Here is a 21,552-nt window from a genome sequence, read left to right as displayed (position 1 = left end):
GGGCGCGGGGCTGGCGCCCGCCAGGCCCTCCCGGCCCTCACCAGCGCCCCACAGGTACGGGAAGCCGCTGGTGTTCGACCTGCGGGAGGTGGACCTGTTCCCTGCGGTGCAGCGGCAGCTGGAGGCAGTGCAGCCTGGCCTGGCCCGAGCGCTGCTGAGCCGAGAGCTGCTGGCCGAGGAGCGGTACCTCTCGCTGCTGCGACCCTCCGACGGGCCCGAGTACGAACCCACCCAGTTCCAGGAGGCGCGCCTGGAGCACTTCCGCCTCTTCTTCGTCACCCAGGCCCAGTGGCCACCTGCGGAGCAGCTGCAGGTGCTACTCCCCGTGCGGGTGGACCTGCCCCGCCCAGGCCTCTGATCTGCACCCAATAAACAGTGCTGGGGTGACAGGTCTGTGACTGAGTGGGCAGCTGTCGACCCGCCATAAACACTGGGAGGCCCCCAAGCAATCAGGCAGGTGAAGCACCACAGAGGGAGGTGGCGTGGGCAGGCACACCTAGGCACCAGCCCTGCTGGGCAGACCAGCGCCGAGGGCAGGTGGGCGGATGGACGGACACAGGCGGGTAAAATGTAGTCAATTTTATTCTCCTTAAACCACAAAATAGAGTCTTTGGTTGTACAAACATCACTAGTTACAGTCTCGCCAAGAGAACCCGGCCTGGGGCGGGGCAGTCAGTCACAGCCAGGCTCCAAGGAGCTCTTCAAAATCTAACACCCAGGTTAAAAGGCTTGGGGCAAGGGTAGCGCTGGAGCTGGCAGGGCCCCCACCCCAAGTCCGGGGAGGCCCTGCCCCCCTAGGAGGGCACAGGACCCAGACCCCGGCGCCCAGGCCGCATGGGACGTCGGCTGCTGCACAGCGTCATGTCTTCGGGGCCCACAGCACTGGGGGAGGGCCTGCCTAGGAGCACCAGGGCCACCTCTCCATCCTCCTCCTGTGGGCCTGGGGGTGGCGGCAGGGAGTGAGCCCAGGGTGACCGGGCACCCTGGGACCTCATGCCCAGCCCAGCACCAACTCACCAGGGCTAGGAGTTGGTTCCAAAGACCTCAGATCCTCAACAAAATCTGGCGACTGTGATGGGGAGAGGGGCTGGTCAGGGCTGGTCCAGACCTGCCTGAAACCACCCTGGTCCACCCTGGTGGACCTGGCTGGGCTCCCGGGCTCTGAGGCCCACAGAGCCTGCGTGGGGTCAGGGGAGGGAGGGAGAGGGGAGGCCCCACACCAGAGAAAGAGCAGGGAGAGCGTAGGAGCGGAGCAGGGCAGGGCAGGGCGGGGAGCTGCAGGGCTGCCGGTACCTGGATGTCACAGACAGGTCTGGAAGAAGGGAGGGCTGCAAACGCCCTGTAGTCAAACTTCTTTCCAGACAAGGGCTTGAAAGGGCAGCGTGAGGGGGAAGAGGCAGAAAGTGCGAGGGAGAGGTGAGGGCGGAGTGGGGGAGTTTGGACCCCCGTCCCCATGCCGCTGGGGTGCGGGGGAGGAGACAGCTGCAGGAGGCTCACCAGGCGTCCGGGGGTGGCACCGGTCTGGAGGCCGAGATCTGGGGTACAAGAAGCAAGTGTTGGGAAAGGCAGAGGCCCGCGCGGCTGGCAGGACCCTCCCTGCTCCGGACACACCGACCTTCTAAGGGCGTGGGCGATGGGGTGGGCGCCGGCGAAGGGGACTCAGCCAGGCGCTCCAGGGGCCCTCGCTTGCTGCGGCCCTCCTGGGATTTGCTGAGCACCATCTGCGCACGCAGAGCGTCTTGCTCCAAAGACTTCATCCTGCAGAGACCAGCGGGTGGGTGGAGACCAGCGAGTGGGCGCGGCGGGGGTGCGGTGGGAAGCCCACTTACCTGGCCGCCCTCCACAGCGCCCGCTTCTCTGCTTCCAGGGCCCGGCGCTCCGCCGGGGACAGGGCCCGCTCTGGCGCTGGCAGCTCAGGACTCTGCATGCGCAGCCGCTCCTGATGGCGCCGCTCGGCTTTGGCCGTTCGCACAGGGGCGCCGCCCCCCGGGGGCAGCGGGGATGCTGGGCTGGGCCTGGGAAAGGGGACGGCGGTTGAGGCGGGGCACGCGCGGCGGAGGGGGAAGGAGGGGCAGGCGCTCACCCGCCCGCAGGGCCCGGGCCGACCCCGGGCGGCTGGTCCTCCGGCGGCTGGTCCTCCGCGGCCTCCGGGTCCAGGGCGAGCCCCTCGTCAGGGCCCCCAGCCGCAGCCTCGGCCCGCAGCATCTGCGCCCTCTTCTGCTGCAGCTTGCGGGCTGCGGAGAGCGGCGGGTCAGGCGGGTCAGGCGGGCACGCCCCACGGGGCCCTCCCGCCGCCGCGCGCTCCTCACTCACCTTCCTCCTCCTGCATCTTCCGCAGGTCGTCCGCTCCCACCAGGGACACGCGCTTGGGGGGACCCTCGGCCTGGGGCACCCGCACCTCCAGTTCAAAGTACTTCTGCCGCTCGCGGAAGGACAGCTGCTCCGGGGAGGCTGCGGAGGGCTGGAGGAGGCGGGCCTGCGAGTCGGCGGAGTCCCTCCCGCGGGCACCACCGCACTGGGCACTCCGGGGAGGGCGCCGGCCTACCTGAGCAGCGCCGGCCTCGGGAGCGTGCGCGGCGGGCACCGCGGCGAAGGCCCGGTAGGCCTGCTTCACGTTGGCCGGCAGCTCCTCCGGGGAGGGCGGCGAGGGCGGCTGGGGGCGGAACTCCCGTGAGTGGCCGGGGCAGCTGTCCCAGCGCCGCCACCCCCCACCGGGCCACCAGCTGTCTCCACCAACTGCCACTGACCCCCATCCCACCCCTCGCCCGGTCCTGTAGGGGGGGAGGAAACTGCCACCCCTACCCCGTGGGACAGGACACTCACGGAGCGGGGATCACCTCTGCCCCTGGGGGCTGGGGAGCCCCTTGGCCAGGCCGGAGCCAAAGGCTGGATCACCCCGGGTTTTGTCTGCAGGGGGCGAGGAGGAGGACAGAGAAGAGCAGGATCAGTGGTCCCAGAAAGAGGGAAGAGAAAGGGAGGGAGCCACGCTGGGGCAGGGGACACTCACCAGAATGCCTCTGCCCTCAGGCGAGTGGGCCTAGTGCCCACCCCCACCCACCCTGCAGTGCACCCTGGAGGGGGTCCCAGGTCTGGCCCTGCCCTCCCGGCTAGCTGTGTTGGGGCGTGAGCGACCCAAGCAAGGGTCAGGCGTACTGGTGGATCCTTGGTGCTGGACTGGGTGCTGGTCCATGTCCAGGGAGGGAGGGAGATGGCCTCCAGGAGCACAAGGACAAGCCCCCAAGCCTCATGGAGGCCAGCTCCACACCACTGCTTCTGGGGGTGGAGGTCCACACACCAGCACCCATCTGCAGCACTCCAGTGGGGTCCGGGATGCTCACCTGCTGGCCTCCAGGGGAGCAGGGGGCCTCAGCCATCTTCCCTCCTGCTGTCCCAGATGGTACCTGCAGGAGTCAGCTGGTGGGTGGGGGAGGGCCAGGCAGGCTGTGTCCCCAAGGAAGGGGATTTGGGAGTCCCAGGTACCCACGCTGCCAGTACAGAAGCTGCTACTCCATTTCCTGACCAACCCCTCCTCCCCCAGGGATATCCCAGGTCAGGCCCGGACAGACACCTGGCCACCACGAAGGACCCTCCCCAGGTAGAAGGCAGGAGTTTGGGCCTGGGCTGAGCAGCTGTGCGTGTGTGCACAGAAGTGGCTACTGCTGAGTGCAGCCCAGCCACCTGCAGGGCCGGCCTCCAGTCCCCAGCCTGGACAGGGAGTCCTCCCACCGCTGTGCCCCCTCCTAATGAGAGGTTCCTGGGCTTCCCTCTCCAGGCTCTGTGCAGAGAGAGGGTCCACACCCAAAAGCCCAAGCAGGCTCCTTCAGTCCCCAGGCCCCTCATCGCCTCCCCCACCGTCCAGCAGCGTCCTGCCCGACCCACCCCTCAAGCACTCACGCTCCTGTGGGGTCTCCCAGCAGCAGCTGACTGGGCACACCCTCTAGGAGTGTATTTATACCTCTTGGGGAGGAGTGAGGGCTGAAGGTCCTTCCTGTCTGTCCCCAGGCCCAGTATCCTGAGGCCACACCCAGCCCAGTGAGTGCTAAGCCCTTCTCCACCCGCCCTGGCCTCCCATGACACTCCGAAACTGCTCCAGCCCACCCACCCCAGGGCTGTGCATGCACACCCACCCCCACCAGGTCCCCAGGGGCTCCAATGGCCTCCAGCTGCCTCTGCCGGCCACAGGCGGGACTCAGATTCCCCACATCCAGCTGACGGGTGAGGGTGAGGCAGGGGAGACGCTGGGGCCTTTCAAGGACACCCCTCAACGGTGACTCAGGTTGAGGAGCACAGGGTGGAAGCTGCCAGGCTGGGAGGCTGAGTTCTGGCTGGGATACCCGCAGGCCAGATGTAGCCTCCTCCAATCCTAGCCTGTGCCCTACCCCACAGAGAGGTTCCTCCACAGGGACCTTGGCACTCAGCCTGTGGCAGTGGCCTACCAGGTGAAGAGAGGGAGCTGAGGCAGAGACAAGTCTGACTGGCTGGTGGGCAGGAGGGTGGGGAGACAGGAGGGTGCAACTCAGCACACTGGACACTGACCCTTTGCACACTGCCAGAGCTGGGCAGAGCAGCCAGGACACGGTAGTCCAGCTTCAGGGGCTCCAGACTCTGGCCCTGAGGAGCAGAGTGGACACTGCTAGCAGGCTGTGTGCCTGGACGTGGACCTGCAGCCCAGAGCCCAGAGCCAGGCCCTGAGGGACTCACCGTGGCTTCCACAGTCTCAGGTCCCCAGTGTGGGGTCTGACTGGGCAGCTCCTTCTCCTGCGAGGAGAGCAGACAGTCAGGCATCAGCGGCTCAGGTTCCTGGCCCTGGGCTGCCAGCTACAGGCGGTTCTGACCTTGCCTGGGCCCTCAGGGCTCAGCTCCCGGTCGATGGAAGAGATGCTTTCCAGGCTGTTCCGGTGGCTGATGCCTGCTGCAAAGGGGTTGGCAATGACACCTGGGGACACCTGAGAGGAGAGGAGTGGGCTGAGGGTGAAGAGCCCTGCTGGTGAGGTCCCATCTCCAGGGCAGACTGAAGCCTGGGACAAGCAATGGACACAGAGGCTCACATCCCACCAGCTCGGCTGATCGCATGGCCTGAGGTGGCCTCTGGAAGCACCCTGCCAGGGACACAAGGTGGCTGTGGCACTTGGCTTGGGCTGCCAAGGTGGAGGGAAGGGAACAAGTCATGGGTGAGGCACCCTGAGGGACACTAATGCTCCCAGAGGAGAGGCTGGGTCCAGAACATGCACCGAGTGCTGAATAAGGGTGCCAAGGGAAGACCCAACTAGTTCTGAACCTCAGCGAGAGGAACCATCAGTCAAAATCCAGAGACTGAAATGATGTAGAAAAGAAAAAGAGAACAGGCAAATAAAGTAGAGTAGCTGCTCAGATCTGAGAAGATGAAATTGGAGGTAAAAAGCATCAGGCAGGCACAGGGGACCTTGTCACAGCAGAAGGTGTGAAGGTGCTTATACAGATGATGCAGTGATAAAAAACTGTAAGCACCAAACAAATGAGCAGCTAAACACAGAAAGCAAAGACCACCAGGAATATGAACTCCGGATAGAATACCATCGTGATGGTAGACTTGCTACACAGCTCAGATTCTGACAACGCTAGCATATCAAGCAGAAGAGTCCCACTCCTCAACCTTTTGGCAGGCTGACCCAAGAGAGGCATCATGCCCTGGGGGGGGGTGCAGGGGGCAGGAAGGACCATCTATACAGAGGGACTGAGGGCAAGTCCCACATCAGAGAAGGATGCTCACATATGGAAGGGCTGACCCATGGCACTGACTGCAAAGGCCGATGGGCCACAAAGTGACCTCAGGAGGCCTGTGGCTCCAGAAACAGTCACAGGGAGCGCCTGTGGGCCACTGGGCACCCTGAGACCACACGCCCCGAGAGCAAAGCACCACCCAGGGCCAGACCTTGGTTTCTCAATGTCACCTTCCCTAAGGAACCAGTGCTGGCTGGAGAACGGCTACCCCAGGGCTGGGCAGGAAAGAGTGGGACCAGCAGAGACGCCGGAAGTGAAGAAAGCAAGAAGTGCTGGGAGAGGGTGGGTGGTGTCCAGAGGGCCCAGGCCCGGTCTCAGGTGCCTTCTGTGGGCCCAGGCTGGGACCATCTGGGCACCAACATTAGTGTGACAATGACCCGCCCCCTCTCCCTGTGAAATAAAACGTAAAATGGAGTCTGCACTGCTGGGTGAGTATATGACACAAACATGGTAGGGGACGGTGTGTCCCATGGAGGGAAGCCAAGGGAAAAGGAGTGATCAGCAGGCACTACAGCCTCGCCCAGCAGGGAAGTCTGAGGAGGCACGGGGGAGGCACACAGCCCAGGTCCACATCCCAGATTCAAACCATAGTCACTGCCACGTGCCCTTTGCCTCTGCGCCACCGTGAGGCAGAAGGATTGCCACGTGGGACTACTATGGCCAGGGCCCATCTGAACGGGAGACTCGGGCCAGTGGGTGAACCTAAGGCCCATGGCAGGCCTGCAGACCACTCCAGAAGGGAATGGCAGCACAGAGTCCTACACCCAACGCATGGGAAGCAGAGGGAGAGGTCTCGGCAAGTCCACGCTGACCAGACCTGCTCAGGCTCTGGCATGAGGGTGGCCATGCAAGTGCTTGCTGGGCAGCTGGGCTACCTGTCCTCTTGAGGCAGGCCCTGCCACTGCCCCTCTAGGACAGAGACCGGGAGCAGAAGCCAGCACCTGCACAGGCCTGGCAGTCGGTGAGCCTGTGTTCATCCAAACCGTGCAAGAGCCTCAAAATGCGCCTGCCTGGAGCAGGCCAGGCGAGCTCCAGCCACACCCACCGCGCACACCGCCAAGAGCGCAGAGGCGGGAGGCACCCTCACCCTCACCACTGGCAAGGCACATGGCAGGCAAAGGCGAGGCCAGGATGACTCCAGGGGCCGAGTCTGGGGAAATGGGCGAGGTGAGGGCCACACGCACCCGCCCCGTGCCTGGGGGCCAGAGTCCTGGGGACAAGAGCAGCTGCGTGGGTCCTAGAGACTCCACGAGAGGCCAGGAACAGACGCTGCTGGAGAGCCCTGGGGGGCACACCTCAGCTCTTCTCTCTCGAGTGCCAGGTGAGGGCCGGCACTTCTGTGGTGCCAAGTAGCTGACTGAGCACACCAATGTAAAAGCACTTCAGAGAGCTCAGCACTTCCATCCTCAGTGACAAACAGTACCCACCAACACCTCAAAGACTACAGCAAACACTGCACAGGGAACTGAACAGTCCCTGGGGCGGGGTGCCAGGCCAAGGCCACTGGACACCCCACGCAGGCTACGGCACCGGGGGTGGCGTGCACACTGCGCAGGAGCCAGCAGTCGGAGGCTACTGTCACTGCCATGGCTCCTGCTAGGGTGGCACAGCCAGCTGGTCAGGGTTCATGGGAGCTAAGAACAGAAGAGCAACCTCGGAACGTACTTGAGAAAAACTTGCCCAAAACACAGGTGCCAACCAGTTCCTGTGGTGGAGCCTGGCAGGCCCGCTCAGAAGGAAACCCTGCAGACAACACTTCTTGGTGACGTGGCTGCTGAGGAGTTGGGACACACTGCAAAGCATGCCGCTGGCACTGCCTGCAGGGACTTGGGACCCACGGGGACCCCGTCCAGAGTCAAGCCTTGGAACACCTGGGACTGAACACGCAACAGGGTCACATATCCCCCAGGTTGGCGGGAGAGGGACGACTCACGCCCCTCACTTGAAAAACAACTCCAGGTGGACAGAGCTGCATGTGTCATCAAATCACACAAGTGCTGGCAGAAACACAAAAGATGTCCTTAGCACCTGCAAAAGTCAGGGTTCTCCTAAGCAAACACCAGAATCCACAGCACTTAAAATTTTTTTTTTTTTTTTTTTTTTTTTTTGTGACCAAAATACGCCATTTAAAAAAAAGACAGAGAAACAGAGGGAGAGAGAGCAGTACTGTGCTGCCCAGCACAGCGGGAGACTGCACCAGGACAAGGGTGGGCACCCACGGCAACAGCAGCCTGGCGTCTGAGGAGTGCACACACTCCCAGAGAACTTGCGCACTGCTTCTGTGGGCACAGGTTCCAGAGGCCCTTGGCCCCTGCTCAGGCCTCACCTGCCCTCAGCTGGGGAGGACACCCACCCAGACTTTAGCTCTGAGCCTCCAGCGAGGCCAGGTGCCAAGGCGAGGGGATCAGGCTTGGTGCCACCTTGGGCCAGCCAGTCCTGCTCTTGTGGAAGTCTGCCTCCTTCCACAGGGTGTTCTTCCGAATTAAGGTGGAAGTAAGTAAACGTCTTAAACAACACACTTTAAATATGCACTTTTCCATAAGTGAACAAGGGCTGGGCTGTGGCTCAGTGGTAGAGCGCTGGCCTAGCATGTATGGGGCACTGGGTTCAAGTCTCAGCACTACGAATAAAGAAGAATAAAATAAAGGTCCATCGGCATTCAAAAAATGTTAAAAAAGAGAAGTGAACAAAAGGCAAAACCATCCAGGGCATAGAGAAATTCATCCCCAAACCACCAGAACTCCCTTGTGGATGTCAAAGGGGGAGGGTGGCCAGCCTTGCTGGCCCAAGTCCTGGCAGCGGCACTGTGGCTCGCTCAGGCTCCAACCAAGTCCAGCTGTGGGCGACTGGGACAGAGAGGCACTGGTTTCCCACAGGGCGGCTGGGAGAGGATGCTGCCTGTGCTATCAGCCAGGAGGTCACCGTCCCAGAGACCCACCAACAGCCAACCCAGGGTGGTGCGAGGAGGGAAGTCAGGCCTGGTGATGTGGCACTACGTCCCGGAGACCAGAGTGACCAGCAGGGGTGCCCCTTGGGCAAAGCTGGTGCTGCTACAGGTGAAGGTCCTCTGGGGACCCCTTTGGGCCTTCGGGCAATGATGCTGAGGGGACCACTGACAGCAGGTGGGGGGACAAGAGGCCAGGGCTGCTGGATGCAGAGAGCCTGACCAGGACGCAAGGCTCCTGAGCCCAGCCCTAGTCCCCACTCTCGGCAAGTGGACAGAGGGAAGCTGATACCCCATCCTGCACCTCTGCTCCAGCCTGGGCTCCTGCTCTGGGGCACTGAGCAGTCAGACAAGATGGTGGGGAGTGAACTCCACTGAGGGGCCGCCAGAGACCTGGGGTCAGGCAGGGCCAGGGAGAGCCAGAAGTTACAGCAGGGGTGGAGACCCCTGGGCATACCTGAAGCCCCAGTGCAGACACCTGCTCTCCCCATCAGCCACCCACCACGCCCACTCAGGTGCTCCCTGCCCAAGGCCTGTGGCCAGACCTCTGAGAACCAGATCCTGCTGGTGCCGACACATCATGACCTTTTGGTGCTTCATCCTGCCCAGGCAGGAGCCTCCAGAGAGCACAGCGGCCAGGGCTCTGCAGAGAAGGCAGGCTGGCATGGGCTATACCCACAGCCTGTGGAGAGGCTCTGCTGCCCAGCCCACCCAGGGTCGGTTCATGGCAACCCCTTGGGGCAGTGCTGAGACAGCACCTGGTTCCTGGGTGGTCACTAACCTCCAAGGCCGCAGTGGTGCTGGTGTCAAAACCCTCGCAGACGAGCACGGTGAGGCTGTCGCCCACGCTGCGTAGCAGCTGCACGGCCTCCGCGTGCGTCAGGCCCAGCAGGCTCTGCTGGTTCACCTCCAGCAGTCGCAGCCCCACACGTAGCCGGCCGTCACGCCCGGCCGCCCCTGTGGGGCTCACCTGTGGGGAGACAGCCTGAGTCTCTGCACCTGGAGCCTGCCTCCCGAGGAAGGGCGGGGCCCTCACCTTGGAAATGAAGATGCCCTCATCTGTGGGGTCACAGGGGTTCCCCGCGTGGCCCTTGGCGCCCCCACGGATGCTGATCCCCAGCTTCTCCCCAGGGGCCTTCTGGATGCAGAGCTCCGCATGCCGGGGGGTGGGGGGTCCCTCCGCACCAGCAGGGACAGCTCCAGGCAGGGCCGGAGCAGAGCACTGACTGCCTCTTGGTGTGTGGCCTCCCGAACATCCTGCCCGTTCACTGCCAGGATGCGGTCCCCCACCCGCAGGCCACAGCGGGCGGCCAGGCCCCGTGGGAGCACCTGTTGGAGAGAAAGGTAGCAACCGGTGGCCCAGGATGGGCAGGACAGATCCCCTTTGTACAAAGTCACCCCCAGGCCCTCCATGTACCTTGGAGATGAACACACCAGGCTCCTGGACACCAAATGGGTGGCTGGAGTGGTCCGAGCCCCCAACGATGCTAAGCCCCAAGGGGCCCCCAGCCCTCGGCAGGCGTACCTCCTGGGGACATGGGACAGGCCTCAGAGACAGAAAAGGGTGCCAAGGGGCAGGGCAACTGCTGGTGGGCTCTGGTAGGAGGGTAGCTAGGTCCCTGGGGGCTGGGAACAGAAGCCGGGGGGCCCCAGGCACCCATGGGATTCCCACTCTGCCCCTGCAGGGCTCTGCTGCCTAAAGTCTGTGTCCTCGCTGGCGGCAGCCATGAAGCTGGCCAGGGCCTGGGGGAGGCTGAGCAGGGAAGGCGGACCACACCAAGGGGGCAGCTCTCAAGTGCGTGGGGAAAGGGTGCGCAGGGGTCCTGGGAGGGCCAGGACCCCATCCCCGGAGCTGAGTGCCTGAGCAGGGTGGGTGGCAGGCGGGGTCTCACCTCCACTGGGTATGGCCCTTCTAGGGCAGTGGCCAGGAGGCCAGGGGCCAGCCTGGGCAGCCCAGGTTCTCCAGGGGCAGCAGTGGTCATGGTGGTGGCAGCAGCAACAGTGGGGGTAGGAGAGGAATGTGGCAGGGGGCTGGAGGGATGTGGTCCACCCGTCTCCCGTTCCAGCAGCAAGGCGATGGTAGGGGAGGCAGCGGTCAGCAGGGACACGGCATGGTCGTGCCTGGCCTCGGTCATGTCCACCCCGTTGATCTGTGAGGGCACACTCAGGTCAGCAAGTGTGGGCAGGACAAAACACTGGGCAGTCCCTGCCTGCCCCACTCACCGAGAGAACACGGTCGCCAACCTGCAGGGTGCCTGCTCGATGGGCAGCGCCGCCCTCGGCAATGCGGGAGATGAATATGCCCTGCGAAGGAGGCGGGGAGCCGCCATTGTGAGGCCACAGGCACGAGACCCCCGGGCTCCCAGGACCTCCCCAGGGCGGCCGGTGCTCCAGGCCACACTGCCTTACCCCGTCGCCAGCCCGGTAGGGTGTGGAGCCTTTCCCACCAGCGATGCTGAAGCCCAGCCCCTTCTCACTGCGGACCAGGCAGGCAGCATGGCACTGGCGCAGAGGCCCAGGGACCTCAGGCTGGAGCAGGGGCAGGCGCAGGCCGCCCCCCCCGCCGCTCGCGGGGGCTGTAGTCATCCTCAGGCCGCAGAGGTGTGATGGTGACTGCGTTCTCAGGCTCCACCATGCGTTCCCGCCAAACCCGCATCTGCACGGCTGTGCCCGCCCCTCGAAGCGCCTCCACAGCCTCGTGGTGCTCAGCGTCCTGCAAAGCCACGCCGTTCACCTGTGGTGTTGGGGGGGCCCCGGCACACGTCAGCATCCTGCTGTGGCCACCCTGGAACCGAGCGCTGACGCCATGCCAAGGGCTCCTGCAGCCTCTGCACACGCTTTCCTCCGTGGACGGGAAGAGGAAAGTGCAGGGTGAGGGAGGCCCAGGGTCCTGGTGGGCTCTGGCCCCACCCATGCCAGGTCCCCAGCAGGCAGGTTCCTCATGCGTCTTCCCCTCACGGTCAGGACCCAGGGAGCAGGCAGATGCCCCTGGTAAGCAGTCCACACCAGTGGTCTCACTTCCAGAAACTGCCACCTGCATCTGTTCCCAGCGTCCAGAGACCACCAACCCCACTGTCACCCCCTCGGCCTTGGGCAGGAGCCCCCGTGGAGGCTGGGATGGGAGCTGAGCAGGAGAGCAGGAGGCACACCAGCCCTCCCCTGATCCCTCAGGCCCTCGTCCTGTTCCCACGAGGACACCGCCCGTGTCCCAAGAGCCAGGTGCCTTGATGGGTTCCCAGGCTCTCAACCTGCTGGGGTCCGACCCCTTTCCAAGCCTTCCTGATTCACAGTGCAGGTGCCTGCACTCCAACTCCTGCACGAAGGAGGTTTAGGGAAGTCCTGGGGCTAGCAGACAGGCTCCTGGGGTCCTGGACTCGGGGCTTCTGGAGAGGAGGCAATGTCCACCCGACAGGCTCAGCCAAGCACCCCAACAGCCCACATGGCACCCCAGAGAGCATAGCTGCCACTGGTGAGCAGTCGCTACTCACCTCGAGGAGTTTGTCGCCCACTCGGACCCCAGCACGGGCCGCAGGACCCTCCTCAGACACCCGGGAGATGAAGATGCCCTAGAGGACAGGAGTGGGTCTTCGGACTTGCACCTTCTGGGAGGCCCAGGAGCCACTGGCTGGAGCGGGACCTGGTCCCTTCAGACCCCAGCCCCCGCCTACTCTCGGGATGCTGCAAAGACCCCAAGAGCATGAAGGGGAACAGAGGGCCTAAGCGTGGACACTGTGGTGTCCCGAGTCCAGGAAGTAGGACGTATGGGTCGAGGCTCTCACCCCTGCACTGCCCCAGAGAAGGGGAGTCCGGCCTGCGCCGCGAGCTGCTCCCAGACTCCAAACTCCCGTGTGGACGCATCACAGTCTGCCTGCACTCCCGGGCTAGGGCCAAGCGCAGGCGAAGCAGCCAGAGGACAGTAGCCGTGAGGCCGGCAGTGAGCGTCCAACCCTCTCAGAGCAATAAGCCCCTGGGCCAGTGAGTGGGGCAGGAGGGGGTGCACGGCAGCCACGGCCCGGGGCAGCTGCTCACCTCGTCATCTCCCTTGTAGGGGGTGGAGCCCTTGCCCCCTGCGATGCTGATGCCCAGGCCCCCAGTCTGGCGCAGGATGGTGAGTGTCAGCTGGAAACAGAGCAGACGTGGTGTTTGGGGGGCTTGAGCTGCCTGTGTGCTTGCAGCACGAGGGCCAGCTGCGGACAGCCCCTTTCGGTTTCTTTTTGGGGTCACTGCACCTGCCAGGGTAGCAGAGGAGGAGCTGGGAGATATCAGAGGCCCAGGGCAGGCACAACTGCAGAGAATGAACACAGGTGGCCTAGCACTGGCCCTCTGTCCTCTATAAGAAAGGTTGCCTCGGGGCAGAGATGTGCCGCCTCTGCCAAAAGGCCAGCAGGTCCTAAGGGGGTAGCCCCAGAACCCCGTTTCTGTGGTACTTGCCAGGAGCTCTTCTGGGAAAGGGTCTATGCTTAAGCAGTGGGGGTGGGGAGAGGCAAGAGCCCACAGCCCAGGAAGCAAGGTCAGCAGCAGACCCGGGCCCAGAGCATAGAGCAGCAGCGAGCAGTACAGACCTCTTCCTCCTCAATGCGAGCAGGCTCTATCAGCAGGTTATTGGCCTGGTCAAACGACACCCCCTGTTAGGACAGGACCAGCGAGGCATGCAGGTTAGCCACGCCGGGGACCTCCACCACCGTACCAGCCTGGCCACGAGCAGACAGGACAGAAGGAAGACCACACCAAGCTCCTGCGGCCTAGCCAGCCCCTCCCAACCTGTTCCTGGCACTGGCAAGGGTTACCTCTGGTCTACGGCATGAGACTGCAGACCTGACAGACGGGCAGGGTTTGGCTGGCTAGGGGAAAGTTCCAGAGCGGGGTTGAGCCCAAGCTTGGCTGTCCCCGATATGACCCCCAGACTCCTCAGCTGCCATATGTCATCAGCCCATGGTCAGGGCAGGGATATCATGGGGGCAGGAAAGGTGGGTCCTTCGGGGCAGCTGGGGCTTTCTTTGGCATCAAGGGTCCCCAGTGAGCAGGTGGGACCTGTTGTGAGCCATTGAAAACAAACTTGAGGACCAGGAAAGTATATGCCAATTCCCCACAAATCTACCGGGAAACACAGGAAGCCTCACAAGGCAGGAGAGTGACTACCAGACCTACAGGACAAATCACAGGCCAGCAGAACTCAAGGCCACGCAGGGAGGCTCCTGAGAGTCAGCAGCTGTCAGGGAGAGCCTGTCTGAGTCCCAATGTGCCCAGATGGCTGAGGGGCATGGACACACACCTGCCCTCAGCTTCTGGGTCCTCCTGGCCTGTCACGTCTGACAGGCAAGCACAGACCTGGAGAACTGCCGTGGCTCAGTTAAGGTCAAGGCCAGGGTGGGGACTCAGAGACTGAGAGGAGCACGTGGGGACGGCACTGTGACCACAGCCAACGCAGGAGCTCGGTCAAGGTTGATGCGGGGGACTCGGGCCGAGCGAGGAGCGTGGGGTGGCACGGGCAGTCACAGCACGGGTGCGCCCACCACTTCCCCAGGCAGCGAGGGTGTCACGGCTGAGGCCTGCCTGTGCTCAGCCACAGGGCAGGACTGGCTGCCTCTATGCTGCCCACCCAGGGTTCCCTGCAAGGGCCAGAGAGGAGTGCAGGTAAGACCCACCTTGACGGAAGGTGCAGACGCCACGGGCTCCTCCTTGTCTTCCTCCTCCGTGCTGGCCCCGCCTTCCTCTTCAGCTCTATCTTCCTCCTCCTCCTCGTCTTCCTCCTGGGCCCGGGGGGCCCAGGGTATGTGGGGGCCATTGTGCCAGGTACCGGGCCCTGCGGGGCCCTCCCCATCTGGCTGCCTCCCCTGCAGAAGGGCTACGACAGCCTCAGGCTGCGGAAGCTTAGAGATCTTGAAGTGCTTCTTGTAGTGGGGCGTGTCCTTCCGAATGAGTCGCTGCCTCCCACCTGGCAGGGGCCAGGGGGCCTCCAGCTGCCCCTCCTCACTCTCACCATCTTCACTGGGCAGCAGTGTATCCTCTGCGAAGTGTACTGTGGGCTGTGTGGGCAAAAGCACACGAGTGGCAGCCAGGCCCTGACCAGCTTCTCCTTCCGGGGAGTGAGGCTCTGTAGCTGGGTACCCCAAGCAGAGACCGGGAGGCTCGCTGCTGTGCCCAGGACCAAGTCGGCACAGCCCCTAGTAAGAGACTCAGCCACCAGCCCCAGAAGCGGGACCAGGACGCTTTCCGGAGACGTAGGGCGCACAGGTGGAGATGTAAGGACGAGCAGAGGCCAGCCTGCCTTCTCTGGGCAACTCCTGTGACATGGTCCCACACCCAGGACTATCACCCCATCCCTGACCCTCTGCCACGCTGTGCCAGGGAATCCTGCCCTGCACTCTGCTCTTGCCCAGCCATCATCTGCCATGGCCTGGTGGCCGTCCACAGGGAATCAACCCTGATCACACGCCTGCTTGGCTGGAGCACAAGGCAGGCTGCACTCCAGCAGGTCTGGCCAGTGGCTGCTAAGGCCTGGCCTACCTGTTCCTTGTCCACTCTCACCTCAACATAGTCTTCCTCTGTGTCGTCCTCCTGGCTAGGTGGTGGGGCTTCCTGTTGGCCCAGCTGCGGTGCCTCAGTCAGTGGGCCCTCGGGCTCGCCCTCAGAGGCCGTGCTGGTGGAGGCGCCAGAGCCTCCACTTGAGGCTGACTCTGCGCTCAGTCTCTTTTCCTGCTGCAGACAGTGCTGTCAGGCATCATGCAGGCTTGCTGCCCACAGCCCTCGGCCTGGGCTGCCCCTCACACTGCAGGCCTTGGCTGGCTTCCTGCTGTCCCAACCACGGCACCCCCAGCAGGTCTGATCCCTGCAGCAGCTCCCCACCCCAGGCCCCAGGAACTAACAACCTCCAGAGTTGCTGAAACCCAAGTCAGGTTTCCGTGGCTCCTGGCAAGTCTCTCCCCAAGAGCAGAACAAGGACCACACACGTGCCCACGAAGACCCCTGCCGACGCGAGGCTCCCCTGCACAGCCAGCGTGCACCCTCTCTCGCCCGCCCAGCTCACTGGTTCTACTGTACTCAGGACCAGAAAGCGTTCCCAGGCCTGCTCTGCTGTAGCAACCCCTCCCAGGTGCTGACTGTGCCCAGGCAGCCACACAAGAGCTGGACAAGAGGTCCTACCCTGGCCAGACAGCAGGTGCCTGGCACGCAGCCCCGGGCTCCCGACTCTGGCCCCACGAGCGCACACTGCGCGAGCCCTCGGCACCCGCCTACCCTGCGGCTCCCGCCGGCCCCTCACAGCCCATCCCCCACGTCCTCCCTGGGCTGTCTCACTGAGCCCAGTCTGAGAACAGATGCTACGTCCAGGCTCTGGGGGGTGGGGAGGTGGGGAGTGCAACCCGCCAAGGGCTGCCCTTCACACCCACCCCCTCTGAGGGCGAGGACGGGCCCGGGTCTGGCTGGCAAGAGTAGGCCTCGCTCCGGCGCTCTTCCATCCCCCTCTTCATGAACTTCAGCTCGCTGGGATGGGGAGTGGCCCGGCGCTGCAGGCCCTGTGTTGGTGACAGGAACAAAGGACAGAGGCAGGGCAGGAGTCAGGCAGGGCGGAGGAAGAGGAGCACCGGGGTCCCCACGCCCCCCATACCCGCTTTTCGGCAGCAGCCTCCTCAGCATCCTCGTCGCCTTCTGGGGCCTCCAAGAACTGGATGACACTGACGCGGCTCAAAGGGGTCTCGCTCCAGCTTTCTGAGGGGCTCCCCTGCTGCCCAGCGTCCTCTGGGGAGGCGGATATCAGAGGCGCAGGCTGGCCCCCAGCCCGCCCATCCAGCCAAGGCCGCAGCCCCAAGCAACCTACCGAGGCCGGGCAGGGGCTGCTGGGGCAGCAGGTAGCAGGTGAGCACCTTCTCGCCCGTCTGGGCGTCGTCCTCAGTCTGGAACCGCAGCATGGGCTGCGCCTGGTTCTCAGCCAGCCACAGTGCCTTGAGGTTGAGGTGAGTGAGTGCGAAGGGCAGACTCCGCAGCCTGGGCCAGAGGGGCACAGTCAGTGTGTGCTGGGGACGCAGCCAGTCCCCGAGGGCCAGGGGCACACTCACCGGTTCCCAGCTACGTCGAGCACGTGCAGCTCTGCTGTGTGGGCGAGCTCAGGAGGCAGGACAGCCAGGCGGTTGTCCCTCAAAGAGAGGACGCTGAGCGCCACACAGCCTCCAATCTCAGGTGGTAGCGCCTCAAGGTGATTCCGGTCCACATTGAGGTTGGTGAGCTTGGTCAGCTTGCCTAGAGAGCGGGGCAGGGCCTGGCCGGGAGGAAAAGGGTCAGCGGTCAGCAGAAGACTCCTGGGGTGGGAGGGAAGAAGAGGAGAATCCTTTGGGCAGACTAAGGACTGGAAACCACTGCCAGCTTTAGCCAGGGCCTCCGCCAGTCTCTGGGAATCTGGGATGCAGGACTAAGCTGTACCCCTTGCTCTATATCCTCCTGCGCCTAGGCACAAACCCAGGCAGGCCACCCAAGACTTCTGACCACACTGTCCGTGGCTCTCTCCTGCAGGGACCCTGGGGGCACACACCGCAGGGCCATGTGCCTGTGGGCCCCTCTGAGGCCTGGGCTGGCTCCTGCTGTCTGCCCCTGGCCTTGCTGTTCCCTCTCCTCACTGAGACGCAGACATCTTGTGTGGAGGAGCATTCCAGACAGTACCCGCTCCAGCCCTATTCCACAGACTCTCTTTTCTCCTGCTATGCAAGGAATAGATGCGCCCGAAAGGCAGCCCCCACTCCTGACCCACGTCCATTCCCAATACAGACCTGTTCTCATCCAGCCTCCCCTCCGGCCCTTGCCCAGCACAACACACACCAGGAAAAACAACCTGAGCTCTCCACACCACCTGACAGGGCCCAGACCTGGCCCGCAGACCCAACCCCGCCTGGCTCTATCAGGGAGCTCCCTCTTCTGACCCAAGCACTCTCCGCCTGAGTGGGTCTCCAGAGGCGGCCGTAGCAGGCAGACCCTGTCAGGCCTAGACACGGCCTCTGCCAGCACGCCATGCACGCCACCCCAGCAGCCACTCGGGTTCTCACTGTGGGCCGGCACTCCCGCCATGCTCCACACACCCCACTCCCAGTCCTCGCCAGCAGACATCGAAGGCAACTCCTCAGGGACTGAGCACCTCCCTGCTGGGGCCTGGCTGCCAGTGTTGCCTACCGTCAGCAAGTTCTCCGTGAGGATCAGCTCCGAGAGGTTCTCACAGTCACCGATGGCCTCAGTCACCTCACACAGCCGGTTCTGGTCCACCTTCAGGATAGACAGCTGCTTCAGCTGACCTGGCGTCAGGGAGACACAGTGACCAGGCTGAGTCGGGCCAAGGGCATACCTGAGCACTTGACCCTCCCCTTCAGTGGAGACCAGCTTTAGCATGGCCGTAGCCTGCCCCACGGCTCCTCAGGACCCCTAGAACTACCCCCAGAGCTGCAGCACACCTGTGCTCACCCTCCCTGCCTTTTCCACTACAGACCTGACACAGTCCTGCTCACCTGATTTCTTCTGGGAAAACACTATGCCCACTGTCCATGTTCACTCTGCCACAAAAGCTGCCCAGTCCCTGTGGGCTGACACCTGGACCTCTCAGTACCCAACTTGAGCCTGGGCCTCACTTCCCTTCTAGGAGATACTTCCAGCCTGGGTGACATCAGAACTCTCACCTAAGGCCTGCCACCTCTGCTGACACCAAGCAGGGCCACCTGAGCAAGACATGCAACCCCTAGGCCCCTTTGGGTGCACTGACCAATGCCATCAGGAAGCCGCTGCAGCAGGTTCTGGGACAGCAGCAGGTCTGTGAGTAGCGCCAGCCCGCCCAGTTCTACTGGCAGCTCCTCCAGCCGGTTCTCGGACACATCCAGGCACACCAGACGCCGTAGGTTCCCAAGCTCCTGAGGGCAGGCAGAGGGTCAGAGGACAGCAGCTGGGAGTGGGAGGCCAGCCCCACTCTCACTCACCGGGGGCAGTGCTGACAGTTGGTTCCGGTCCAGCCACAGCTCCCGTAAGTTGGGCAGAGCTCCCAGAGTATCCGGCTGAAAGAAGGAACAGGGACAGGAGAACCAGTGTGGCTGTGGAGAGGCCCTGCTCTGCCCACCAGAAGTAGCTGTCTTCCAGCCCTTTGCCCCGCCCTGGATGGCTCCCACTGACCAGCACTTCTAGGTCATTGCCTCCCAGATCCAGTTGTTCCAGCTTGACCAGGAAAGACAGGGACCTGCAGAAGAGACAGTCTTGCTGTGGCCCCAAGGCCCAGGCCTCAGCATAGCTCCTCCCATGCAGGGTGGAGGCCCAGCACACTCACGCAGGCAGAGATTTGAGCAGGTTCTCCCGCAGCTCCAAGGTCACTAGGTTGGCCAGGCTGAAAGAGAGACCAGGGCTGAGGCTGAAAGAGGCAGGGCCAAACTGATCCTCCCCCAACCAGTTCACAAGCAGCACTCACTTGCCCACATCCCCGGGCAGTGCCTGTAGGGACACGTCATTCAGGGCCAGGTGAGCCAGGCTGCGCAGCTGTGTGAAGCCATCAGGGAGTCTGGTAGGGAGGGGAGAGCAGAGGACCTCAGGTGTCCTGGGCAGGGCTGCAAGACTCCCAAAGCCACACTGACCCCACCACAGGTTGCTATTCACCTGGACAAAGGGTTCCCACTGAAGTCTGCAATCTCTAGGGCTTTGCAAAACTTGATGCTTTCAGGTATCTCAGGAATATCTGTGGGAAGGACACCATGGAAAGATGCCCACAGCCTCTAGGAGCTCCTTGTTGCCGCCCTGCACTGCCCACCTACCATTACGGGACACATCCAGCTCTACCAGCTGCATGAAGTTGGCCACTTCAGGGGGCAGCCGTTGGATCTCGTTGTCACTGAGGCCCAGCTTGCGCAGATTCAGCAGCCGGAAGAAGGGCTGTGAGCAGGGGGTACAGTTGGGAAGTGGGTTCCATGGCTGCAACCCCCAAGGACAAAAAGGGCTCCTGGACACTTGGAAAGTCACAGGTCTCTGGACCTTTGCCTGCCCCAGGTCACACAAGGTACTGGGGTCTAGTCACGATGCCCCAATTTGCTGTGAGGAAGACGAAAACACGCAGCACCTAGCCCGGGCCAGACTCCCTTCCAGGCTAGACATCTTGCCCCTTGATCCCAAGTGCTGTATCTGCTGTACCGCTCCTGTAAACTGGCCCGGCTGAGAAGCTGCCGGAGTATCACCCTCGGAATGCCAACCTCTACCTTAACAACTTCTTTCACCTACAGATTGGCCACCCAGGGACCCACAATGGTCTTTGCAACTGTTGTCCAACAATGAGTAATAAAAATTCAACAAAACCCACAGAAAGAAAAAGCGGGAAAAGAAAATTAATAGAAGCAGACAAGTACTGCAAAAACATGCAAAGCCATATACAGGGATCACAGGACACGCAGAGGGGTCGCGTAGATGGCCACAAAAGACACAACTGCCACAAACCCGCCCAGAGCAAAGCCACACCTTCCAAGGCACCCAGCCCCAGACATCGAATCATTTAGCCCCGTCTCTGAAAAGGAAATCTTTCACAATCTGCTTCCTCTAGTCTCCTTTCTGGAGAGGCCTTAGAAGACAAACAAACTGACCGGAAGAAACGTGGGCAACCAGAGTCGATCCCGACAGAGGTTGCAGAGAAGAAACCTGACAGGTTGGGCACTCTAGGAGGCCCCACCCAGCCCGCGCCGAAGGAAAGGCTGCAGGGCGGGGACAACTCCAGGCCTCCACCTTCAGAGCAGTCCGGCAAGTTGTATCCACTGCCACGCCAGGTCCACCTTCCACCCTGGTCCCATCTGCCTCCCACGCTCCCACAGGTTTCACTCAGCAGCTCTCCTAAGCTCAGTGTCGACCCCGTGCCCAGGCAGGGACCCAATGACCGCAGTCACCTGGTGCTAGCGCAGGCGGTGGGGGTGGGGGTGGCGGACTGGGGCGGGGCTCAGGCCAGTAAGAACCAGCAGGGCCGGCTGGAGGGCCGGTGACCCGCTCGGGAGCGTCCGCCAGGGTCTCGCTCCGGCCGGCGGTCGCAGCAGGACAGACCTCGCCAAGCCTGCGGAGCGCGGGGCCGCGGGCGTCGGGACGGCAGGTGCGGCGGCCGCTCACCTTGGGCAGCTCGCGCAGCTGGTTGGCGTCGAGCAGCAGCTCCTCCAGGCTGCGGCTGTAGCGGTAGATCTCCTCGGGCACAGCCTGCAGGGAGCAGTGCCGCTTGTCCACCGACTCCACGTGCCGGTTGCAGCGCCACAGTGGGATGCACTTGAGCATGGTGCGGGCGAGCGGCGCGCGCTGGCGCGGGGGGGCGCTCGGCGGGCTCCGGCCGGGGGGCGGGGCTCGGCCCGCATGAGCGCCGAGCGCGGGCGCGCGGGCGAGGCGGCGCGCGGGGGGCGGGCCGCCGGGACCCAGACGCGCCGCGGCCGGCGCAGGGCCCGGCCCGCGCCCGGGACGCGCGGCGCGCTCAGAACGCGGGGACCGCGCGCGGGCGCTGCCCGGTGACGCTCAGGTTCTCAGGTGGCGGGGGCGCGGCGGCGGCTCCGCATCCCGCCCGGCCCGCTTAGCTCGCCGCCCGTCCGCCAGCAGAGCCGCAGCCGGAACCGCCGCCGCTGCCCGCGACCGCCCGCGACAACCGCCCGGCCGCGCAGCCCGCCGGGAAGCCGAGGCCCGCCCTCGCCACCCGGAACTGCAGCCCCCAGAAGGCCCTGCGGCGCCTCCGAGGACCCGTAGCGGCCGCACGCACAGCCTGCCGGGACGCCCCGCCCCGCCACGGGACACAGCAAGAGCGGCTGTGGCCAGACACCTTGAGCCGTAGGCTCGGCCCCGAGGACCATGGGCGGGCGCGGGCACTCGCTTCGTCCCGGATTTAA

At 63.7% G+C, this 21,552-nt stretch overlaps 2 protein-coding genes across 8 annotated transcripts in view; one reads left to right on the top strand and one right to left on the bottom strand.

Moving 5' to 3' along the window:
- Positions 1-1,181, top strand: part of Iqank1 (IQ motif and ankyrin repeat containing 1) — a 45,717-nt gene extending 44,536 nt beyond the window's left edge. For all 7 annotated transcript variants that reach the window (XM_047558314.1, XM_047558296.1, XM_047558323.1 and 4 more), the window contains one exon: positions 55-1,181. In XM_047558314.1, coding sequence (XP_047414270.1) covers positions 55-358 — 304 coding nt within the window. In that variant the 3' untranslated portion in view covers positions 359-1,181. The remainder of the gene's footprint in view (positions 1-54) is intronic.
- Positions 571-21,338, bottom strand: Scrib (scribble planar cell polarity protein). Its single transcript, XM_047558218.1, is given in 40 exon segments — positions 571-940; positions 1,018-1,069; positions 1,294-1,368; positions 1,498-1,535; positions 1,616-1,758; positions 1,830-2,015; positions 2,084-2,234; positions 2,314-2,461; positions 2,546-2,653; positions 2,824-2,907; positions 3,339-3,401; positions 4,537-4,611; positions 4,702-4,758; positions 4,836-4,946; positions 9,486-9,674; positions 9,741-9,859; positions 9,862-10,033; positions 10,122-10,232; positions 10,597-10,854; positions 10,928-11,008; positions 11,114-11,263; positions 11,265-11,438; positions 12,193-12,270; positions 12,734-12,823; positions 13,267-13,329; positions 14,350-14,730; positions 15,233-15,400; positions 16,093-16,218; positions 16,311-16,441; positions 16,521-16,687; positions 16,759-16,958; positions 17,861-17,979; positions 18,441-18,585; positions 18,652-18,726; positions 18,842-18,905; positions 18,993-19,049; positions 19,131-19,220; positions 19,316-19,394; positions 19,471-19,588; positions 20,798-21,338. Coding segments are annotated over 40 exon segments (5,001 nt in total). The 5' UTR covers positions 20,957-21,338; the 3' UTR covers positions 571-794.
- Between the last annotated feature and the right edge of the window lie 214 nt (positions 21,339-21,552).

This window comes from Sciurus carolinensis, chromosome 1 (genome assembly GCF_902686445.1).
Source record: "Sciurus carolinensis chromosome 1, mSciCar1.2, whole genome shotgun sequence".
NCBI lineage: Eukaryota > Metazoa > Chordata > Mammalia > Rodentia > Sciuridae > Sciurus > Sciurus carolinensis.
This window is presented reverse-complemented; position numbering and strand designations above follow the sequence as displayed.